General features: G+C 47.9%; 1 protein-coding gene across 3 annotated transcripts in view; it reads left to right on the plus strand.

Moving 5' to 3' along the window:
- Positions 1-18861, plus strand: part of ak8 (adenylate kinase 8) — a 257899-nt gene that overhangs the window by 106442 nt on the left and 132596 nt on the right. For all 3 annotated transcript variants that reach the window (XM_072488580.1, XM_072488581.1, XM_072488579.1), the window contains exon 7: positions 17332-17403. In XM_072488580.1, coding sequence (XP_072344681.1) covers positions 17332-17403 — 72 coding nt within the window. The remainder of the gene's footprint in view (positions 1-17331; positions 17404-18861) is intronic.

Consider the following 18861-nt stretch of genomic DNA (forward strand, 5'->3'; position numbering starts at 1 on the left):
TTGACCTAACTTCATATACCAGCCTTTGCCCTATATTCCTTAATACCTCTGGTTAACAAAAAATATCAATCTCAGATTTAAAATTATCAATTGACCGAGCATCAATTGCTGCTTGGGAAGGGGGTTGGAATCTTCTAACATTTTTTTGAATGTAGAATTGTTTCCTAACTTTATTCCAGACCGGACATTTTTACTCTATGGCGCCTCGTTCCAGATTCCTCAACCAGCAGAAATAGCTTCTCTCTATCTACTGCAGCTGCTCCCCTCAATATTTTGAAAACTTTGACCAGATCACCCTTTAAACTCCCAAATTCCAGGGAATACAACTAATTGTGCAATCTCTCCTTGTACTTTAAATCCTTGGAGGCCATGTTTCACTCTATTAAGCATTCTCTGAACTCCCTCCACATCCGTTAAAAGTATGGTATCCACAACTGCTCTAATCAGATGTGGTCTAACCAGGGCTTTATATGGGTAAGCATAACTTCTATCACCTTGTATTCTAGCCTTCTGGATGTAAAGGTGAGTATTCCAAAAGCCTTTTGATTATTTTCTGTACCTGTCCAGGACATTTTTATCGATGTTAATTGGGCATCCGATTCTCTTTGGATCTCCACACATCTGGCTTTTCATCATTTAGAAATTATTCAGTTCTATCCATTTTATTTCCAAAATGGATGATCTCACAGTTGCTTATATAAAAATCATTTGTTACATGAAACACATGAAAAAAGTTAATGATCTCCAGTAAGTCTTAGCATGTGATGGAAGACTAAAGTTATAAATATTACATTGTAAGCTTGGATCAGATTGATTCCCTACATACAGTTTGGTAAAACCAAACTTCTTTTAAAAACTGTGAAAGATGTTGTTTCTTTGTTCTCAATGTGTTTATGCATCCATGATCAAGAAAATACACAAAAAAAGCAGCTGGAAAATACAGTGGCAACCAGTACAAAAGCCTGAGGTGTGACCATAATCACCTTACAACTTAAACTCCAAATTGAACAGATCTGATACTGGATCATACATATTAGATAACAATGATGCAATCTGTCATATTACAATGAGAACAAAACATAATCTAGCATGTAAAACAAAAAGAAGAATATGTCTTCTAATGTTGAGCAGAATATCTTCATTCAGTTTAGTCTTAGTGATGATGCAAATTCTCCTAGTTTGGAAAGACATGGAAATAATCATCACTGTCTTCCTTGTCAAAACAATTTATATTAAATACATGAATAGGATGGGAATAGAGGGATACGGACCCTGGAAGTATAGAAGATTTTAGTTTAGACAGGCAGCATGGTCGGCGCAGGCTTAGAGGGCCGAAGGACCTGTTCCTGTGCTGTACTTTTCTTTGTTCTTTGTTCTTTGTAACTTGTGAAGTTGGGACGGTAGTGAGGCACTACAGCCTCACGGCGCTGAGGACCCGGGTTCGATTCCGGCCCCGGGACACTGTCCGTGTGGAGTTTATACATTCTCCCAGTGTCTGCATGGGTCTCACCTCCACAACCCAAAGATGTGCAGGGTAGGTGGATTGGCCACGCTAAATTGCCCCTTAATTGAAAAAAAATGAATTTATAAAGAAAAAAGAACTTGATAAATTGATATTTCATGAATTGCCTCAGACCAACGTCTGGATATTAGCTGGTAAGGTTTAATTAATGGGAATATTTGTCAGAAGAAATAAAGATTGAGGTATCAGGAAAGTTATACTACGGAGGCCAAGAGTAAAAAGAAAAATAATCCACTTATTCTACAGTTGCAAGTGAACGGTGGTCTTGCAAATCCCTAACTAGTTAAATGTACTGAATTTTTCATTTCAGGTAACTATTTCAGGTAATCATCAGAGTTTGAAAATGTCTAGGGGTTTAATAAATATCTCTGAAGCCTCAGTTATTGAATGAAAACTTTCAAAGGAACACAAAGCTTTGTCCCAGACCTAATAAAAAGAATAATAGATGATTGCAACTTGTGGTATCGATTTTCTTCACTCATGAATTTTAAAAAAGGAGAGAATTTCTGCAGAACGTATCTTTCACAGATGGTTTGCACTGAGTGCTGAATTTGGTGCATTTGAGTGCTATAGTGAGAGTTTGGTGACTGAGGGAGTGCTGAATTTGGTGCATTTGAGTGCTATAGCGAGAGTTTGGTGACTGAGGGAGTGCTGAATTTGGTGCATTTGAGTGCTATAGTGAGAGTTTGGTGACTGAGGGAATGCTGAATTTGGTGCATTTGAGTGCTATAGTGAGAGTTTGGTGACTGAGGGAGTGCTGAATTTGGTGCATTTGAGTGCTATAGTGAGAGTTTGGTGACTGAGAGAGTGCTGAATTTGGTGCATTTGAGTGCTATAGTGAGAGTTTGGTGACTGAGGGATATAAAGGCTTCATTTTTATCTAAAGTCTAGTCTTTGTTTTATTTAGTTAATTAACTTAAAAGTTGCTATTTGGTTTAGAAGAAGGTGAATTTTCAATCAGCTTCAAACAAAGGTTCCACTTGTAGGTACTTGCAGCTGGAGCTTGTTAATTAGTTAATTGGATTAGGCCAGTTTTCAGAGGCTAGATTCACAGTATAAAAGTGATCCACCTACAGTGCAGACTTTGTTTGCACTGAGTGCTGAATTTGGTGCATTTGAGTGCTATAGTAAGAGTTTGGTGACTGAGGGAGTGCTGAATTTGGTGCATTTGAGTGCTATAGTGAGAGTTTGGTGACTGAGGGAGTGCTGAATTTGGTGCATTTGAGTGCTATAGCGAGAGTTTGGTGACTGAGGGAGTGCTGAATTTGGTGCATTTGAGTGCTATAGTGAGAGTTTGGTGACTGAGAGAGTGCTGAATTTGGTGCATTTGAGTGCTATAGTGAGAGTTTGGTGACTGAGGGAGTGCTGAATTTGGTGCATTTGAGTGCTATAGTGAGAGTTTGGTGACTGAGAGAGTGCTGAATTTGGTGCATTTGAGTGCTATAGTGAGAGTTTGGTGACTGAGGGATATAAAGGCTTCATTTTTATCTAAAGTCTAGTCTTTGTTTTATTTAGTTAATTAACTTAAAAGTTGCTATTTGGTTTAGAAGAAGGTGAATTTTCAATCAGCTTCAAACAAAGGTTCCACTTGTAGGTACTTGCAGCTGGAGCTTGTTAATTAGTTAATTGGATTAGGCCAGTTTTCAGAGGCTAGATTCACAGTATAAAAGTGATCCACCTACAGTGCAGACTTTGTTTGCACTGAGTGCTGAATTTGGTGCATTTGAGTGCTATAGTAAGAGTTTGGTGACTGAGGGAGTGCTGAATTTGGTGCATTTGAGTGCTATAGTAAGAGTTTGGTGACTGAGGGAGTGCTGAATTTGGTGCATTTGAGTGCTATAGTGAGAGTTTGGTGACTGAGGGAGTTAGGTGAGGAGGGAGTAAGGTGCTCCTTTCATTTTGTTTCCTACATTTCCACAAAGAGCCAGGTGTTTACAGAGAGTGCAGCTGACTGGGAGCAGAGTCGGAGGGCGGAGGTTTAGTTGGTCCACAGGGCAGCTATATTCTGTAAGGTAAGAGGGGATGGAGGCTAGGCCAGTTGCATGATCCTCCTGTAGGATGTGAGTGGTGAGGGATACCACCGGTGTCCCCGCTGACTATACCTGCGGGAAGTGCATCCAACTCCAGCTCCTCAAAGACCGTGTTAGGGAACTGGAGCTGGAGCTGGATGAACTTCGGATCATCCGGGAGGCAGAGGGGGTGATAGAGAAGAGTTACAGGGAGGTAACCACGCTCAAGGTACAGGACAAGAGTAGCTGGGTTACAGTCAGGGGAAAGAAAACAAACAGGCAGACAGTGCAGGGATCCCTCGTGGCCGTTCCCCTTTAAAACAAGTATACCGTTTTGGATGCTGTTGGGGAGGATGACCTACCAGGGGAAGGCCCTAGCGGCAAGGTCTCTGGTACTGAGTCTGGCTCTGGGGCTCAGAAGGGAAGGGGGGAGAATAGAAAAGCAATAGTAGTAGGAGATTCAATGGTGAGGGGAATAGATAGGAGATTCTGTGGTCGCGAGCGAGACTCCCGGAAGGTATGTTGCCTCCCGGGTGCCAGGGATGTCTCGGATCGTGTCTTCAGGATCCTTAAGGGGAAGGGGGAGCAGCCAGAAGTCGTGGTGCACATTGGGACCAACAACGTAGGTAGGAAAAGGGGTGTGGAGGTAATAAACAAGTTTCGGGAGTTAGGCTGGAAGTTAAAAGCCAGGACAGACAGAGTTGTCATCTCTGGTTTGTTGCCGGTGCCACGTGATAGCGAGGCTAGGAATAGGGAGAGAGTGCAGCTGAACACGTGGCTGCAGGAATGGTGTAGGAGGGAGGGCTTCAGGTATTTGGATAATTAGAGCGCATTCTGGGGAAGGTGGGACCTGTACAAGCAGGACGGGTTTCATCTGAACCAGAGAGGCACCAATATCCTGGGAGAGAGGTTTTCTAGTACTCTTCGGGAGGGTTTAAACTAATTTGGCAGGGGAATGGGAACCGGATTTGTAGTCCAGCAACTAAGGTAGCCGATATTCAGGACGCCAAAGCGTGTAGTGAGGCAGTGGGGAAGGGAACACTGACAAAGGCGAGTACTTGCAGGCACGGAGATGGGTTGAAGTGTGTATACTTCAATGCAAGCAGCATCAGGAATAAGGTGGGTGAACTTAAGGCATGGATCGGTACTTGGGACTACGATGTGGTGGCCATCACGGAAACTTGGATAGAAGAGGGGCAGAAATAGTTGTTGGAGGTCCCTGGTTATAGATGTTTCAATAAGATTAGGGAGGGTGGTAAAAGAGGTGGGGGGTGCGGGTGGCATTGTTAAAGAGAGATAGTATAACAGCTGCAGAAAGGCAGTTTGAGGAGTATCTGCCTACTGAGGTAGTATGGGTTGAAGTCAGAAATAGGAAAGGAGCAGTCACCTTGTTAGGAGTTTTCTATAGGCCCCCCAATAGTAGCAGAGATGTGGAGGAACAGATTGGGAAACAGATTTTGGAAAGGTGCAGAAGTTACAGGGTAGTAGTCATGGGTGACTTCAACTTCCCAAACATTGACTGGAAACTCTTTAGATCAAATAGTTTGGATGGGGTGGTGTTTGTGCAGTGTGTCCAGGAAGCTTTTCTAACACAGTATGTAGATTGTTCGACCAGAGGGGAGGCCATATTGGATTTGGTACTTGGTAATGAACCAGGGCAAGTGATAGATTTGTTAGTGGGGGAGCATTTTGGAAATAGTGATCACAATTCTGTGACTTTCACTTTAGTCATGGAGAGGGATAGGTGCGTGCAACAGGGCAAGGTGTACAATTGGGGGAAGGGTAAATACGATGTTGTCAGACAAGAATTGAAGTGCATAAGTTGGGAACATAGGCTGTCAGGGCAGGACACAAGTGAAATGTGGAACTTGTTCAAGGAACAGGTACTACGTGTCCTTGATATGTATGTCCCTGTCAGGCAGGGAAGAGATGGTCGAGTGAGGGAACCATGGTTGACAAGAGAGGTTGAATGTCTTGTTAAGAGGAAGAAGGAGACTTATGTAAGGCTGAGGAAACAAGGTTCAGACAGGGCGCTGGAGGGATACAAGATAGCCAGGAGGGAACTGAAGAAAGGGATAAGGAGAGCTAAGAGAGGGCATTTATTTGATAAGTATGTACCTGTCAGGCAGGGAGGAAGTGGTCGAGCAAGGGAACCGTGGTTTACTAAGGCAGTCGAAACACTTGTGAAGAGGAAGAAGGAGGCTTATGTAAAGATGAGACATGAAGGTTCAGTTAGGGCGCTCGAGAGTTACAAGTTAGCCAGGAAGGACCTAAAGAGAGAGCTAAGAAGAGCCAGGAGGTGACATGAGAAGTCTTTGGCAGGTAGGATCAAGGATAACCCTAAAGCTTTCTATAGATATGTCAGGAATAAAAGAATGACTAGGGTAAGAGTAGGGCCAGTCAAGGACAGTAGTAGGAAGTTGTGCTTGGAGGCCGAGGAGATAGGAGAGGTGCTAAATGAATATTTTTCATCAGTATTCACACAGGAAAAAGACAACATTGTCGAGGAGAATACTGAGATTCAGTCTACTAGAGTAGAAGGGCTTGAGGTTCATAAGGAGGAGGTGTTAACAATTCTGGAAAGGGTGAAAATATGTAAGTCCCCTGGGCCAGATGGGATTTATCCTAGGATTCTCTGGGAAGCTAGGGAGGAGATTGCAAAGCCTTTGGCTTTGATCTTTAAGTCATCTTTGTCTACAGGAATAGTGCCAGAAGACTGGAGGATAGCAAATGTCGTCCCCTTGTTCAAGAAGGGGAGTAGAGACAACCCCGGTAACTATAGACCAGTGAGTCTTACTTCTGTTGTGGGCAAAATCTTGGAAAGGTTTATAAGAGATAGGGTGTATAATCATCTGGAAAGGAATAATTTGATGAGACATAGTCAACACGGTTTTGTGAAGGTAGGTCGTGCCTCACAAACCTTATTGAGTTCTTTGAGAAGGTGACCAAACAGGTGGATGAGGGTAAAGCAGTTGATGTGGTGTATATGGATTTCAGTAAAGCATTTGATAAGGTTCCCCATGGTAGGCTACTGCAGAAAATACGGAAGCATGGGATTCAGGGAGATTTAGCAGTTTGGATCAGAAATTGGCTAGCTGGAAGAAGACAAAGGGTGGTGGTTGATGGGAAGTGTTCAGACTGGAGTCCAGTTACTAGTGGTGTACCACAAGGATCTGTTTTGGGGCTACTACTGTTTGTCATTTTTATAAATGACCTGGAGGAGGGCATAGAAGGATGGGTGAGTAAATTTGCAGATGACACTAAAGTCGGTGGAGTTGTGGACAGTGCGGAAGGATGTTACAAGTTACAGAGGGACATAGATAAGCTGCAGCGCTGGGCTGAGAGGTGGCAAATGGAGTTTAATGCAGAAAAGTGTGAGGTGATTCATTTTGGAAGGAATAACAGGAAGACAGAGTACTGGGCTAATGGTAAGATTCTTGGCAGTGTGGATGAGCAGAGATATCCCGGTGTCCATGTACATAGATCCCTGAAAGTTGCCACTCAGGTTGAGAGGGTTGTTAAGAAGGCGTACGGTGTGTTAGCTTTTATTGGTAGAGGGATTGAGTTTCGGAACCATGAGGTCATGTTGCAGCTGTACAAAACTCTGGTGAGGCCGCATTTGGAGTATTGCGTGCAATTCTGGTCGGCGCATTATAGGAAGGATGTGGAAGCATTGGAAAGGGTGCAGAGGAGATTTACCAGAATGTTGCCTGGTATGGAGGGAAGATCTTATGAGGAAAGGCTGAGGGACTTGAGGCTGTTTTCGTTGGAGAGAAGAAGGTTAAGAGGTGACTTAATTGAGGCATACAAGATGATCAGAGGATTGGATAGGTTGGACAGTGAGAGCCTTTTTCCTCGGATGGTTGATGTCTAGCACGAGGGGACATAGCTTTAAATTGAGGGGAGATAAATATAAGACAGATGTCAGAGGTAGGTTCTTTACTCAGAGAGTAGTAAGGGCGTGGAATGCTCTGCCTGCAACAGTAGTGGACTCGCCAACACTAAGGGCATTCAAATGGTCATTGGATAGACATATGGACGATAAGGGAATAGTGTAGATGGGCTTTAGAGTGGTTTCACAGGTTGGCGCAACATCGAGGGCCGAAGGGCCTGTACTGCGCTGTAATGTTCTATGTTCTATGTTCTTTGAGGGGTAGGTCTTGCTTTACAAGTCTTATTGAATTCTTTGAGGAGGTGACCAAGCATGTGGATGAAGGTAAAGCAGTGGATGTAGTGTACATGGATTTTAGTAAGGCATTTGATAAGGTTCCCCATGGTAGGCTTATGCAGAAAGTAAGGAGGCATGGGATAGTGGGAAATTTGGCCAGTTGGATAACGAACTGGCTAACCGATAGAAGTCAGAGAGTGGTGGTGGATGGCAAATATTCCGCCTGGATCCCAGTTACCTGTGGCGTACCGCAGGGATCAGTTCTGGGTCCTCTGCTGTTTGTGATTTTCATTAATGACTTGGATGAGGGAGTTGAAGGGTGGGTCAGTAAATTTGCAGACGATACGAAGATTGGTGGAGTTGTGGATTGTGAGGAGGGTTGTTGTCGGCTGCAAAGAGACATAGATAGGATGCAGAGCTGGGCTGAGAAGTGGCAGATGAAGTTTAACCCTGAAAAGTGTGAGGTTGTCCATTTTGGAAGGACAAATATGAATGCGGAATACAGGGTTAACGGTAGAGTTCTTGGCAATGTGGAGGAGCAGAGAGATCTTGGGTCTATGTTCATACATCTTTGAAAGTTGCCACTGAAGTGGATAGAGCTGTGAAGAAGGCTTTTGGTGTGCTCGCGTTCATTAACAGAGGGATTGAATTTAAGAGCCGAGAGGTGATGATGCAGCTGTACAAAACTTTGGTAAGGCCACATTTGGAGTACTGTGTACAGTTCTGGTTGCCTCATTTTAGGAAGGATGTGGAAGCTTTGGAAAAGGTGCAACGGAGATTTACCAGGATGTTGCCTAGAATGGAGAGTAGGTTTTACGAGGAAAGGTTGAGGGTGCTAGGCCTTTTCTCATTAGAACGGAGAAGGATGAGGGGTGACTTGATAGAGGTTTATAAGATGATCAGGGGAATAGATAGAGTAGACAGTCGGAGACTTTTTCCCCGGGTGGAACAAACCATGACAAGGGGACATGGTAAATTTAAGGTGAATGGTGGAAGATATAGGGGGGATGTCAGAGGTAGGTTCTTTACCCAGAGAGTAGTGGGGGCATGGAATGCACTGCCTGTGGAAGTAGTTGAGTCGGAAACATTAGGGACCTTCAAGCAGCTATTGGATAGGTACATGGATTATGGTAGAACGCTATAGTGTAGATTAATTTGTTCTTAAGGGCAGCACGGTAGCATTGTGGATAGCACAATTGCTTCACAGCTCCAGGGTCCCAGGTTCGATTCCGGCTTGGGTCACTGTCTGTGCGGAGTCTGCACATCCTCCCCGTGTGTGCGTGGACAAAGGTTCGGCACAACATCGTGGGCCGAAGGGCCTGTTCTGTACTGTATTTTCTATGTTCTATGTTCTATAAGACAAGACTCAATTATGTACTTGGCAGATAATTTTGTGAAATCCCATTCCTCTGGAAAATCATGGGGATGTGAACACATATTCCAAAATCCCTGATAGGTTCTGCTGGATGAGGCTGCAATTTTATTAAATTGTTCATTTATTTTGCAACAATTGTCTATCATAAAAACATTCTGATATAGCCATGGGAAATATATTTTCAAATGTTTTTTGATAAATTTGTATTTTCACTACTTACTTTACTCATCCCTAATGTAAGATGGCAAGCATTATAATGTTTTAAGGATATGTACAATAGATTATTCTCAAAAGCTATAGGGTTCCAGGAACTGTAGAAGGGATGACATAGCACCTTACAGCCCACCAAAATATTCATGAGAAGCTTGTGATGCCAAAACACATGATGCCATAAGCAGTTTCCAACAGGGCCCTTAGCTCAGTACATCCAGATTTCAGAATTCCTGCTGAATTGGATTTCAGCCCTGTCAACAACTAATAGCATTCAAATACAGAGAAGTATGTAGGATATCAGTAACCAACCTGCAGGTACCATACAATTCATAAAGTACAACATTTTATAATGTACCTCAACCTGAGAAAATAGTTAGTTAAGAAATTTGGAAAAGTTACAAATAGCTGTTTATAGATTAAAGGTAATTTCAGTGTTAGGCTTCTATTAGGCACTTTAGTGTTCAATTTAGTGAGCAACATGTGCACATGTTGCACATCTCCATTGTGCCACACTCTGGGCGGAATTCTCCACAATCGGCGCGATGTCTGCCGCCCGGCGCCAAAAACGGCGCGAATCAGTCCGGCATCGCGCCACCACAAAGGTGCGGAATCCTCCGCATCTTGAGCGGCCGAGCCCTAACCTTGAGGGGCTAGGCCCGCGCCGGACTGATTTCCGCCCCGCCAGCTGGCGGGAAAGGCCTGTGGTGCCCCGCCAGCTGGTGCGGAAATGACTTTGCTGGGCGGCGCATGCGCGGGAGCGTCAGCGGCCGCTCACGGCATCCCCGCGCATGCGCAGTGGAGGGGGTCTCTTCCGCCTCCGCCATGGTGGAGACCGTGGCGAAGGCGGAAGGAAAAGAGTGCCCCCACGGCACAGGCCCGCCTGCGAATCGGTGGGCTCCAATCGCGGGCCAGGCCACTGTGGGGGCACCCCCCGGAGCCAGATCGCCCTGCGAATGGGCCCCCCCCCAGGACCCCGGAGCCCGCCCGCACCGCCTTGTCCCGCCGGTAAGAGAGGTGGTTTAATTTACGCCGGCGGGACAGGCATTCCAGCAGCGGGACTTCGGCCCATTCGGGCCGGAGAATCGCCGGGGGGGGGCTGCCAACTGGCGCGGCGCGATTCCCACCCCCGCTGAATATCCGGTGCCGGAGAATTCGGCAACCGGCGGGGGCGGGATTCACGCCAGCCCCCGGCGATTCTCCGACCCGGCGGGGGGGGGGTCGGAGAATCCCGCCCTCTATATCGGTGAAGGATCCAGTATTGCCTTCACCTAATCCTATTGAATATTCTATACTTCTGATATCACCGCTTAATTTCTTCTGATATTACTGGAGGCCTACCTGCTAAAATTAGCCATAATTTAACTCTTTTCTGAGAGAAATTGAAACTTTGATTTGCTACATGATTTTTTGAAAAATGTTTGGAATTTTAGAGGCAAAATATCTGCTGTAAATCTAGATTTAAATTACTCTTCCTGACGTTGTCGACTATGAGGAAGGTCTTTGCCTTTATTCGATATTAAATTTTAAGAAGGCTGCTGACTTTGCCAGTTTGTACACGTTTTTTTCACTTAAAGTTTTATTTTTGATGCATTTCGTGGGCATTCCTTGGTGGAGGGCATGAACATCATGGTGCAGGATGTACACCCTTTGATTCAAGGCATGAACTCGATGGTGCAGGCACTTGTGGGCATCCAGCGCCAGAGGAAGGCAGAGCTTCTCAATTTCATTGCAGTTGCTCCTCTAACCCAAGGAGGAAGACAGGGGCCCTCGAGCACCCATAGGGAGGAGGAGAAGCTGGTGAATAGCCTGGAGCCTTCCACACAAGAGACTCGAGGAATGACGAGCTCATCTGACTCCCTTCTTTCTGTGGCTCCAGCCTCACAAGCCGAGAGGAGGTGGGGGGTGGCACCCCACACAGCAGCATCCGAAAGCAGATTAGGCCCTCCAGAGGATGCCAGCCACGGTAATCTCCGACATCGGGACTGAAGTTGGGCAATGAGGCCTCCGCCGTTGCCATTCATCCCGTGGCAAATGGGTGTACAAAATCCCGATCTGTGAGTCGAGAAATTTTACAATGTCATACCACAACAAATTATTTGTAACTCAAGAGTAAGATTTAAAAAAACTCAGGGGGCCCATTGGACCTTCCTGGCACTAAGGCCTAGAAATTAGTTGGTGCCACGCCCATTTTACAGGTGTTAACCGGGTACTTGAGTGTTCAATTTAGTGAGCAACATGTGCGCATGTTGCACATCTCCATTGTGCCACACACTATATCGGTAAAGGATCCAGTAAAGCCTTCACCTAATACTCAGCTGGGAAAGGACTTAAGATACTTTGGTGTGGGACTTCCGGTTGTGGCGATGCGGAGCTAAGCCGCACATTTCGGCAGCTCCCGCTAGAACGGACTTTTAGGCTCTCCGGAGGAGCCCCAACGGAAATTGTTTGACCAAATCCCGTGTGGGAAGGTGAAGCAAGGTCCCCCTTCCGTCGTGTATGGAGGGGACTAGAAGTGGAGCGGCGGAAAAAGAGGCTTTGGAGCAGTGGCAGAAACGAGGGGAAAAAACAGGATGGCGGAGGGCGGAGATCGAGCAGCATGGGGGCCGGACCAGCAGGAGTTTCTCAGGTGCTGCGTGGAGGAGCTTAAAAAGGAGGTGCTGGCGCCAATGCTGTTGGCGATCGAGGGGCTGAAGGAGACCCAGAAGGCCCAGGCGGTAGAGCTCCGAGAGCTGAAGGACAAAACCAACGAGAACGAGGACAACATCTTGGGCCTGGCAGTGAAGATGGAGGCGCACGAGGCGCTGCACAAGAGGTGGGCCGAGAGATTCGAGGTCCTGGAGAACAGGTCGCGGAGGAAGAATCTCCGGATTCTGGGTCTCCCCGAAGGGGTGGAGGGGGCTGATGCCGGGGCGTATGTGAGCACGCTGCTCCATTCGCTGATGGGGGCGGAGGCCTCTCCGAGCCCCCTGAAGATAGAAGGGGCTCACCGGGCCCTGGCGAGGAGACCCAAGGCTGGCGAGCCGCCAAGGGCGATAATGGCGAGGTTCCATCGTTTCGCGGACAGAGAGAGTGTCCTGAGATGGGCCAAGAAGGAGCGGAACAGTAGATGGGAGAATGCGGTGATCCGAGTCTACCAGGACTGGAGCGCAGAGGTGGCAAAGAGGAGAGCAGGCTTCAACTGGGCCAAGGCGGTGCTGCATAAAAAAAGGGTGAGTTTCGGAATGCTGCAGCCAGCGCGACTGTGGGTCACGTATCAGGACCGACACCACTATTTCAAAACGCCAGAAGAGGCTTGGATCTTTATCCAAACGGAAAAATTGGACTCGAACTGAGGGACTGTGGTTGTGCGGGAGATGTTGACTGTATACAGGGTTGTAAATATGGGTAAAGAATGTTTCACGGGTGGGACGATGGATGGGGATGGGGGAAGAGTTTTTGATGGAGGGACAGTGAGGAATGTGGGCGTTGGTGCTGGAGGGAGGTGAGACCCGGGGATGGGGGAACTGGGATAAGGCCTCAACAGGAGCTGCGCCACAGGGGGCGGGGCTGGCTCAGGAAAGCGCGGGCTTTTTCCCGCGTTAGGGAGGGGGGGGATGGAGGAGCGCAAGGAGGAGGAGGGATTTCCACACGGGGGGGTTCAACGGGAAGGCGGGGGAAGCTGGCGGGGGGACTGGCCTAAAATAGCAGATAGCTAGTCGGCGGGGGGTGGGGCGGGGGGGGGGGGGGGGAGCCCTCCAATCCGGCCGGTCCGGGGTGGGTAGCCCCCCAATCCGGCAGGTCCGTGGAATGTGAGAGGCCTAAATGGGCCGGTTAAGAGGGCCCGAATGTTCGCTCACTTGAAGGGACTGAAGGCAGACGTGGTCATGCTTCATCTGAGACACATCTGAAGGTGGCAGATCAGGTCAGGTTAAGGAAGGGATGGGTAGTACAGGTGTTCCATTCGGGGCTGGATGCGAAGAATAGAGGGGTGGCAATACTGGTGGGGAAGCGTGTGTCGTTTGAAGCCAAGAACATAGTAGCGGACAATGGGGGCCGATACGTGATGGTGAGCGGTAGGTTGCAGGGGACGGGGGTGGTATTGGTAAATGTATACGCCCCAAATTGGGACGATGCTGGATTCATGAAACGGATGTTGGGGCGTATTCCGGACTTGGAGGTAGGAAGCTCGATAATGGGTGGGGATTTCAACACGGTGTTGGACCCAGCACTGGATCGCTCCAGATCTAGGGGCCGGCTGCTGCCAAGGTGCTCAGCGGGTTTATGGATCAGATGGGGGGAGTAGATCCGTGGAGATTTGCCAGGCCTTTGGCCAGAGAATTTTCTTTTTTCTCCCATGGACACAAGGCCTACTGCCGGAGAGATTTTTTTGTTCTGGGCAGGGCATTGATCCCGAAAGTGGAGGGAATGGAGTATTCGGCCATAGCCATTTCAGACTACGCCCCGCACTGGGTGGAACTAGAGCTGGGGGAGGAGAGGGACCAACGCCCACTGTGGCGGTTGGATGTGGGACTGCTGGCAGACGAGGAAGTGTGCGGGAGGGTGCGGGGGTGCATCAAAAGGTATCTGGAGGCCAACGACAACGGGGAGGTGCAGGTGGGAGTAGTATGGGAGGCGCTGAAGGCGGTGGTCAGGGGAGAGTTAATCTCCATCAGGGCTCATAGGGAGAAGAGAGAGGGCAGGGAAAGGGAGAGGTTAGTGGGGGAGATTTTAAGAGTGGACAGGAGATATGCAGAGGCCCCTGATGAGGGACTACTCAGGGAGAGGCGAAGTCTCCAGACGGAGTTCGACCTGTTGACCACAGGGAAGGCAGAGGCACAGTGGAGGAAGTCACAGTGGGCGATGTATGAGTATGGGGAGAAGGCGAGCCGGATGCTGGCTCATCAGCTCCGTAAGAGGATGGCAGCGAGGGAACTAGGTGGAGTCAAGTACAGGAAGTATGTAGCCCTGTTGCTGGTAAGGACTTTCAATGAGGCAAGGGAGGGGGGACCCTGCCCCTGACAATGGCAGAGACGACGATCTCTTTGATCCTGAAGCAGGATAAGGACCCACTGCAATGCGGGTCATATAGGCCAATCTCGCTCCTCAATGTAGATGCTAAGTTGCTGGCAAAAGTGTTGGCTACGAGGATTGAGGACTGTGTCCCGGGGGTGATTCACGAGGACCAGACGGGATTTGTAAAGGGCAGGCAGCTAAATACCAATGTGCGGAGGCTCCTAAATGTGATTATGATGCCATCGGTGGAGGGAGAGGCGGAGATAGTGGCAGCTATGGACGCGGAGAAGGCCTTTGACCGAGTAGAGTGGGAGTATCTCTGGGAAGTGTTGCGGAGGTTTGGGTTCGGGGGAGGGTTTATTAGCTGGGTTAAGCTCCTATATAGAGCCCCGGTGGCGAGTGTGGTTACGAATCGGCGGAGGTGGGAGTACTTCCGGCTGTATCGAGGGACGAGGCAGGGGTGCCCCCTGTCCCCCCTGTTGTTTGCATTAGCAATTGAACCTTTGGCCATGGCATTAAGGGAGTCCAGGAAATGGAGGGGGGCGGGTCGAGGGGGAGAGGAGCATCGAGTGTCGCTGTATGCAGACGACATGTTGCTGTATGTGGCGGACCCAGTGGAGGGGATGGTGGAGGTCATGCAGATCCTAAGGGAGTTTGGGGACTTCTCGGGCTACAAGCTCAATGTAAGGAAGAGTGAGCTCTTTGTGGTGCATCCGGGGGATCAGGGAAGAGGGATAGACGATCTACCATTGAGGAGGGCGGAAAGGAGCTTTCGATACTTGGGGATCCAGGTAGCTAGGAGCTGGGGGGCCCTGCACAACCTTAATTTGACGCGGCTGGTGGAACAGATGGAGGAGGACTTTAAACGGTGGGACATGTTGCCACTCTCGCTAGCGGGCAGGGTACAGTCGATTAAAATGGTGGTCCTCACGAGGTTTCTTTTTGTATTCGAAAGCCTTCCAATTGTGATCACCAAGGCCTTTTTTAAGAGGGTAGGCAGGAGCATTATGGGTTTTGTGTGGGCAAGTAAGACCCCGAGGGTAAGGAGGGGGTTCCTGGAGCGTAGTAGGGATACAGGAGGGCTGGCGTTGCCGAATCTGGGTGGCTACTACTGGGCAGCCAACGTGGCGATGATCCGTAAGTGGGTGATGGAGGGAGAGGGGGCGGCATGGAAGAGGTTGGAGATGGCGTCCTGCAAAGGAACGAGCCTGGGGGCGCTGGTGACGGCACCGCTGCCGCTCTCGCCGGCAAGGTACACCACGAGTCCGGTGGTGGCAGCAACGCTAAAGATCTGGGGGCAGTGGAGACGGCACAGGGGAGCGCTGGGAGCCTCGGTGTGGTCCCCGATCAGAGATAACCATCGGTTTGTCCCAGGAAGGATGGACGGGGGGTTTCAGAGCAGGCATCGGGCAGGGATTAGAAGAATGGGGGACCTGTTCATCGATGGGACGTTTGCGAGCTTAGGGGCGCTGGAGGAGAAATTTGGACTACCCCCGGGAAATGCCTTCAGGTACATGCAAGTGAGGGCGTTTGTGAGGTGGCAGGTGAGGGAATTCCCGCTGCTCCCGGTACAGGGGATTCAAGATAGGGTGATTTTGGGTGTATGGGTCGGAGAGGGCAAGGTGTCGGCGATATACCAGGAGATGAAAGAAGAGGGGGAGGCTTTGGTAGAGGGGCTGAAGGGTAAATGGGAAGAGGAGCTGGGGAAGGAGATTGAGGAGGGTCTGTGGGCTGATGCCCTAAGTAGTGTTAATTCCTCTTCCTCGTGTGCCAGGCTTAGCCTGATACAATTTAAGGTTGTTCACAGAGCGCATATCACTGGGGCGAGGCTGAGTAGGTTCTTTGGGGTGGAGGACAGATGTGGGAGGTGCTCAGGAAGCCCGGCGAACCATGCCCATATGTTTTGGTCGTGCCCGGCATTGGATGGGTTCTGGAGGGGAGTTGCGAGAACTATATCTAAGGTGGCGAAAGTCCAGGTCAAGCCAAGTTGGGGGCTAGCACTATTTGGAGTAGCGGACGAGCCGGGAGTGCAGGAGGCGAAAGAGGCCGGTATTCTGGCCTTTGCGTCCCTGGTAGCCCGGCGAAGGATCTTGTTAGCGTGGAAAGATGCGAAGCCCCCAGTGTGGAAGCCTGGATAAATGACATGGCAGGGGTTATCAAGTTGGAGAGGATAAAGTTTGCCCTGAGAGGGTCTGTGCAGGGGTTCTCCAGGTGGTGGCAGCCATTCCTAGACTATCTCGCGGAGCTTTAGATGAAGTTCGGTCGACAGCAGCAGCAACCCGGGGGGGGGGGGGGGCATCTCTCTTGGAGTGGGGGGGGGGGGGGGGGAAGAGGGAGGGATGGGGAAGGTTTTTTTTTCTGGGGGGCATCTGAGCAAGAAAATACATAAATGATCCGGAAAACTGATATGTACGGGAGGAATCCAATGTACAAAGTTCTGCATCATATTGATTTGCTATGTTTATGTCTTGCGATGCGAGTTTTCTTTTCTTTTTGTTACCGGGGGGGGGGCGGTTGTCTGTATGGTTGAAAATGTTGTTAAAAAATTCTTAATAAACATATTTCTTAAAAAAAAGATACTTTGGTGTGGAAATAGAGGGCTTAATACCTCTCTCTGCCTTCTTCCCAAAATTGGCCACAATTCTAATATCTAAAGAAGCCGGGTGCGTTTTCTGCCAGGGCTGCAGAGCTGCTTATAATGGAAGGTGTTGTAATCCAGGCAGGACATTGGTGGGTAAATCACTCAGCTGACTCAATCACCTGGATTCAGCGGAGTGGCTGAAATTTAAATTGCTTCCGTGTTTAAAAACTAATTATTAGAATTTGTTATCAAAAAGTAACTTCTTGAGTTTAACTAGTATCTGTGAAATGCCTTGTTAACTGAAATATATAGTCCTGTATATTGAATTATATAACATTACAGCTCAGTTCACTTTGGAGGTGGTATAAGAGTTTGAGTCACAGCAGACTAAATTCAGTGTGTGTTTTGCTCACTTAATGATCCCATTGTAACCATACAATTTTACATTAACTGCATCTTTTTCAACCGCAGTTATACTTGATGCCCCTGATACGGTGCTAATTGAGAGAAATCTTGGGAAAAGGATTGACATGTCCACGGGAGGTAAGATGTATCATTTATATATTAACTCTTTATCAAAGGTACACCTTATACTACTAGTCTATAGGCAGCTTCATTTCTCTCATGGCCCTTCCTCCTCTTGCATTCCAGACTTGTTTTTGCTGTAATATCTTAATGATTGAAACTATAATTTTTTACAAGGAGAAGCAAGTTGTTTCATTTTGCTTCCGCTGTATTGTGATTAATAGGGTTCCCAGAGGCATCTTTGTAAAAATATTTTGAGGATCCTTAAAACTGTCTATACCTTCCACTGCCTTGGGAAAGAGAAAGCGGGCAGCAAAATAAAGGACCCGTCCCACCCGGGCTATTCTCTCTTCCACCCTCTTCCATCGGGCAGGAGATACAAAAGTCTGGGAACACGCACTAACAGATTCAAAAACAGCTTCTTCCCAGCTGTTACCAGACTCCTGAATGACCCTCTTATGGACTGAACTGATCTCTTCACACATCTTCTCTACTGAGTAGTACTACACCTCATATGCTGCACACAATGTCTGTGTCATTGTGTATTTATCTTATGTCCTATGTTTTTTTCATGTTTTGAACGATCTGTCTAGACTGTGTGCAGAACAATATTTTTCTCTGTACCTCGGTACACGTGACAATAAATCAAATCCAATCGAATCCAACCCAACTGCCCTTGAATTATGGAGAAAAAAAGCTGGTCTATTTGATATCTTTAATAGTTCACCAGTCTCATTTGGTTGTGCCCAGGGAAGATAGAGACATAAATATTGAACTGTGAGGCTTGACAGAAGAAAGATAAATGAAAGGATTTGCATTTAATCATGTCTTCCACATCCTCCAGGCATCCCAAAGCAGTTTCACAGCAGATTATGTTAGAAATGGAGCTGCTAGGGCAGCACGTGGTGCAGTGGTTAGCACTGGGACTACGGCGCTGAGGACGCGGGTTCGAATCCCAGCCCTGGGTCACTGTCCGTGTGGAGTTTGCATATTCTCCTCGTGTCTGCATGGATTCCCCCCACACAACCCAAAGATGTGCACGTTAGATGGATTGGCCATGCTAAATTGCCCCTTGATTGGAAAAAAAAATAATTGGGTACTCTAAACTTATATTGAAAAATAGAAATGTAGCTGCTGTTGTAATCTGGGCAGCCATTTTCACACGGCAAGATCACACAAACAGCAAAGTGACAAATTAACAAATTTTCCATCATGTTGATTGAGGAATAAATATTAGATATGGGATATTTTATGCCCGTAATCTTGGTTCAGCATTTCAACCAAAAGGTGGCACCTCCCTCAGTGTTATACTGAAGAATTAACTTAGATCATGGGCTGAATTCTCCGGTCACCGAAGCCGAAATTGCGTTCGGCGAGCGGCCAGAGAATCCAAGTTCCCAACCAAATCGGGGTGGTGCCGCTTTCACGACGCTCCGCCCCTTCCAAAGCGGCATACTTGGAGAGTATGGCGCGCAA

Source organism: Scyliorhinus torazame, chromosome 22 (assembly GCF_047496885.1).
Source record: "Scyliorhinus torazame isolate Kashiwa2021f chromosome 22, sScyTor2.1, whole genome shotgun sequence".
Lineage (NCBI taxonomy): Eukaryota > Metazoa > Chordata > Chondrichthyes > Carcharhiniformes > Scyliorhinidae > Scyliorhinus > Scyliorhinus torazame.